The sequence below is a fragment of the Atta cephalotes genome (assembly GCF_000143395.1).
Source record: "Atta cephalotes unplaced genomic scaffold scaffold00013, whole genome shotgun sequence".
In the NCBI taxonomy this organism is placed as follows: Eukaryota; Metazoa; Arthropoda; class Insecta; order Hymenoptera; family Formicidae; genus Atta; species Atta cephalotes.
The window spans coordinates 5,314,473-5,318,423 of NW_012130077.1; the positions used below are offsets into that span (position 1 = coordinate 5,314,473).

At 28.4% G+C, this 3,951-nt stretch overlaps 1 protein-coding gene across 1 annotated transcript in view; it reads right to left on the bottom strand.

The window, feature by feature from the left end:
* Positions 1–337: 337 nt before the first annotated feature.
* Positions 338–3,951, bottom strand: part of LOC105617596 — a 5,764-nt gene continuing 2,150 nt past the window's right edge. The window contains exons 3-5 of the mRNA XM_012199153.1: positions 988–1,107; positions 669–879; positions 338–369 (exon numbers count right to left, since the gene is read on the bottom strand). Coding sequence (XP_012054543.1) covers positions 338–369; positions 669–879; positions 988–1,107 — 363 coding nt within the window. The remainder of the gene's footprint in view (positions 370–668; positions 880–987; positions 1,108–3,951) is intronic.

Below are 3,951 nucleotides of genomic sequence, written 5' to 3' on the forward strand. Positions count from 1 at the left end.
TACACACACACAACANANACANACACACACACACACACACACACACACACACACACACACACACACACACACATGAAAGCATAAATTGCAACTACACACATTAACTCATCACATATATTACAGTGCTATCTGTAAAAAAAAGTACACTCTTACGTCTATTGCACTTCCTTGTAAACACATTATTTTCGTAATTTTCTTCATACATTATTCAATTCCTCCTGCAAAAATTATCATAATACATAATAATACATAATATTTTATTTTAATACACATATTTTATGTACAAGTATAACTTTAGTCCAAACGGACGGCGTAATAATTCTTCATATTCTGTATCTCACGAACCATTATTTTTCGTATGTAGATCTCCTAAAAGAAATTATGAGTTATATTTATAAATTTCATGTAATTCACAAAATAGAAAATGCAAAAGGTCACCTTGTGGTTTCGAAATTACAATTTTAATTTTTTATTAATATGATTAAATAAACATAGAATAAAGATAAAAAAGAAACGTTTTATTCTAATTTTATTTAATGTTTTGTAAAATATATTTTAATATTATGAATTAGCTTAGCTTAGCTTATTAATATTGACATTTTCTGTAAAAATTGTAGCTCGGGGGAAAAAAAAACAGAAAAAGATAGTCAATGCAATTGTTTACGCACTTTCTCTTTGATATCTTCGGCAAGCCTGATTTCTTTCTTCGGCGTCGAAATACCAAAGTGTAATGGCATATCTCGTTTTGAACGCTGGTTGCACCTCATGCGGATTTCGCCTGTCCGACCAGAAAAATAATATCCTGTCGAATAAAGGTTCTATGTTTGCTACTTGATCGCGCCATCCTTCAGGAAATATCCTCAAAAGTCCGCCATTCTCCTGCATACAATAAAAAATACACATTTATAAATTTCTATCGTGATAAATTATTTTATTGGACTTGTAATTAACAATTAAAAATATATTAATACATATATAAAATTTTACCTTAACATCCCAATCTCGATTAAGATAATAAATGGCTGTGATGCAACGTCCGTCTCGGTTAGGATTATCCACATGTTTTACATAATGTGAACCATGACCAGGATAACAAGCTACCATCGCCTGGAATTCCGAAGAAAAATATATTTTATTAAAAGAGAATATATAAGCGATAGATTATGAATTGTGACTAGCTTTGTAAATTCTGAAAATATTCGATTATTTAAATATCTCAACGCAAGTCGATTTTACGCAAGATAAGAAAAAATTTATACAAATTTATATTATCAAACATGAAATGATGGGAAGGTATTAATTTATTCCGATGCGCAAGGAGAAAATGTATTTAATTTTTTATATTTGACATCACAATTTAATATTGCTGCAATAAGAGATCTGCAACGATATTTACGCGTGTAATTTTTCCCTCTTTGATATATATTTTTTTTATATCAAATTTTACGTCTTACTATAACGAATATTTATGTAAAAAAGATACAAATGTTATATTTTTTAGAATGTTATATTTTTTAGAAATATACAAGACTACTAAATAATTTAAAGTACAAACTGTGTAGTTATATGTATAGTTATATGTATAGTTTATTTAAAAAGAAAAAACATATAGACAACGAGCAATAATTGATGCCTAGCATTGTTGTATTTTAAACACAATTATGCCTAGATTATATTTATTTTAATACAGCATAAATATATAATTTAATGGAAGAGAGAAAATTATATATAACATATATAATATACACTTTTAATACGTCTAATATATGACGTTTATCATTTGTTTATCATTTCTATTGATGAGGGAATAGTCATTAATAGATAATAGTCGTTAATAGACAAAATATTTTATACTTCTTTTTATCTTGTCAAATCGATATATACTATTGTATTACATTTACGACGCAATTATAAAACAAAAATAATTGGTTGACTCAGTTCACATTGAAAGCATATTACCTTATGTACGTAATCTCACGTTTTCTGATAACAAAGTCTGCTTATTGTTATAATAAGCCGATGATAAAGTCGCAAAAATTCTTTTTAATACGTTAATTTTTCTGATATTTCAGAAAAAAAAAACAATATACTTTTCTAAGTACACTTTCTTTAACATACGGTCTTTTGCTAATTTTGATTTTAAAATATTATAAAAAGTACACTTGTATGTATGTTACCCAAGAAACGTTCTAAATATATTACAATACACAAAATGTTTTACGTAATGCTTTCTACATTTAAAAAATGTAAAATGTTGTATTAAATATGTTTGTGTTAAATACAACATGTTCAACGTCTTGACTTTCAAAAACATGGTCATTGATCAAAATGTCTTAGATTTTTCATCACGTAACTAAACGTAGACATATTTCTTTGAAACTCCAATCATTAATTATCATCATAATTTATGTAGTAAAGAATAAACGAAGTGAATATATACTAGGTTTTTATTTTCGTCACTTGTTATTCGGATAAAGATATTTATGACTCGAAAATACGTATACATCCATAGACGGATTAACTGAGATTGTGTATTATTGTAAATATTTTCGCACGCGCATAACTTATGACATAGCGGTAAAAATGACAGTATATAAAATAAAGTATTATAAAATAGTAAATGAAATGATCCAGGTTTTCTTTCTACCTTTTACTTAGAATTAAACGAGTTAACATATGTAATACAGATCATATACAATGTCCTTGTCTTATTATGATAATCTAATTAAAAATAGATACTGCTAAATCATACGAAAGGATAATGATAACGATCACAATTCAAATAATTATTAAACTGATAATTTGATGAGCTGCAATACAATCGCGAACAATACGAGAAATATCCTGAATCTGTTGATAAAACAAAAGATGATTTATAGGATTCAATAGCAATTATATTCAATTGTTGTAGCGTGCTATTATAAAAACGTGAAAATTTCATAACAGGATGTTCTACGTATCAACTTTATATTTCATGATTGTTCCTTTAGCGAAAGTTTTGATTTTTCTTCTGTTTTGTATTTCTTCTATTTTGTATCTCGATTTTCATTACAAGATTTGTAAATTTTTTGTAAAGACAAAAATATATAATTATATTGTAATAAGAAATTTCACTTTATGTGTTTTATCTTCGCGTCTTCAACTACACATTTATTTCTTCCATTATTTACTACGCATATTAAAAATCTGTATTTTATTATATTTAAGTGATATATGAAAATACATTATGCTATTATCATTTTTTAACGTTAATAATACACAGACAAAAGCTTGAGTGGAAACTAAATAATCTATCTTTTGCTAAATGTTTCCGTCTTCGTGGAAAGAAATGACTAGTCGCCAATGCGATTGAGCAGCTGAGTAGTATAAAGCGAATTTACTGTATCGCGTCACCGGCGCAGCGTCGACATCAGAAGAGAAAGAGGGCTGAAGGTGGGAGTCACGCGGCGTACGTGACTGACTGCACTTGGCGCGATCCCACTCTCCTCCTCCTTTCGACATACAATACAATACTCCTTCACAGATCTTTACATTTTTGGAGTTCTGACCTTGTCTATCGCATTCACCTCGTCGTGTTATTCGCGATTGAAAATCATGTGTGTCTCGCATTAATACTTTCCATCATGTAAACGATAACCAAATACGCCAATGAGAAATAAATCAGGAGAAAGATATATTTTGTAAACTTTTCACCATGTGGCTACTAAGCGAACAACTGTCTTACGCTGCTGTTTAATTTTATCTAATAAAAATAAGAAAGCATAACGTTCGTATAATCGTATCGATTATAACGATAAAGAGTTAAGATTCATCTAAATTGTATCTTAATAAAATCTCAATTATATTATACACACACACACACACACACACACACACACACACACACACACACACACACACACACATATGTGTGTACGTATATTATTCGACAACTAATTAAATTTAAAAAGT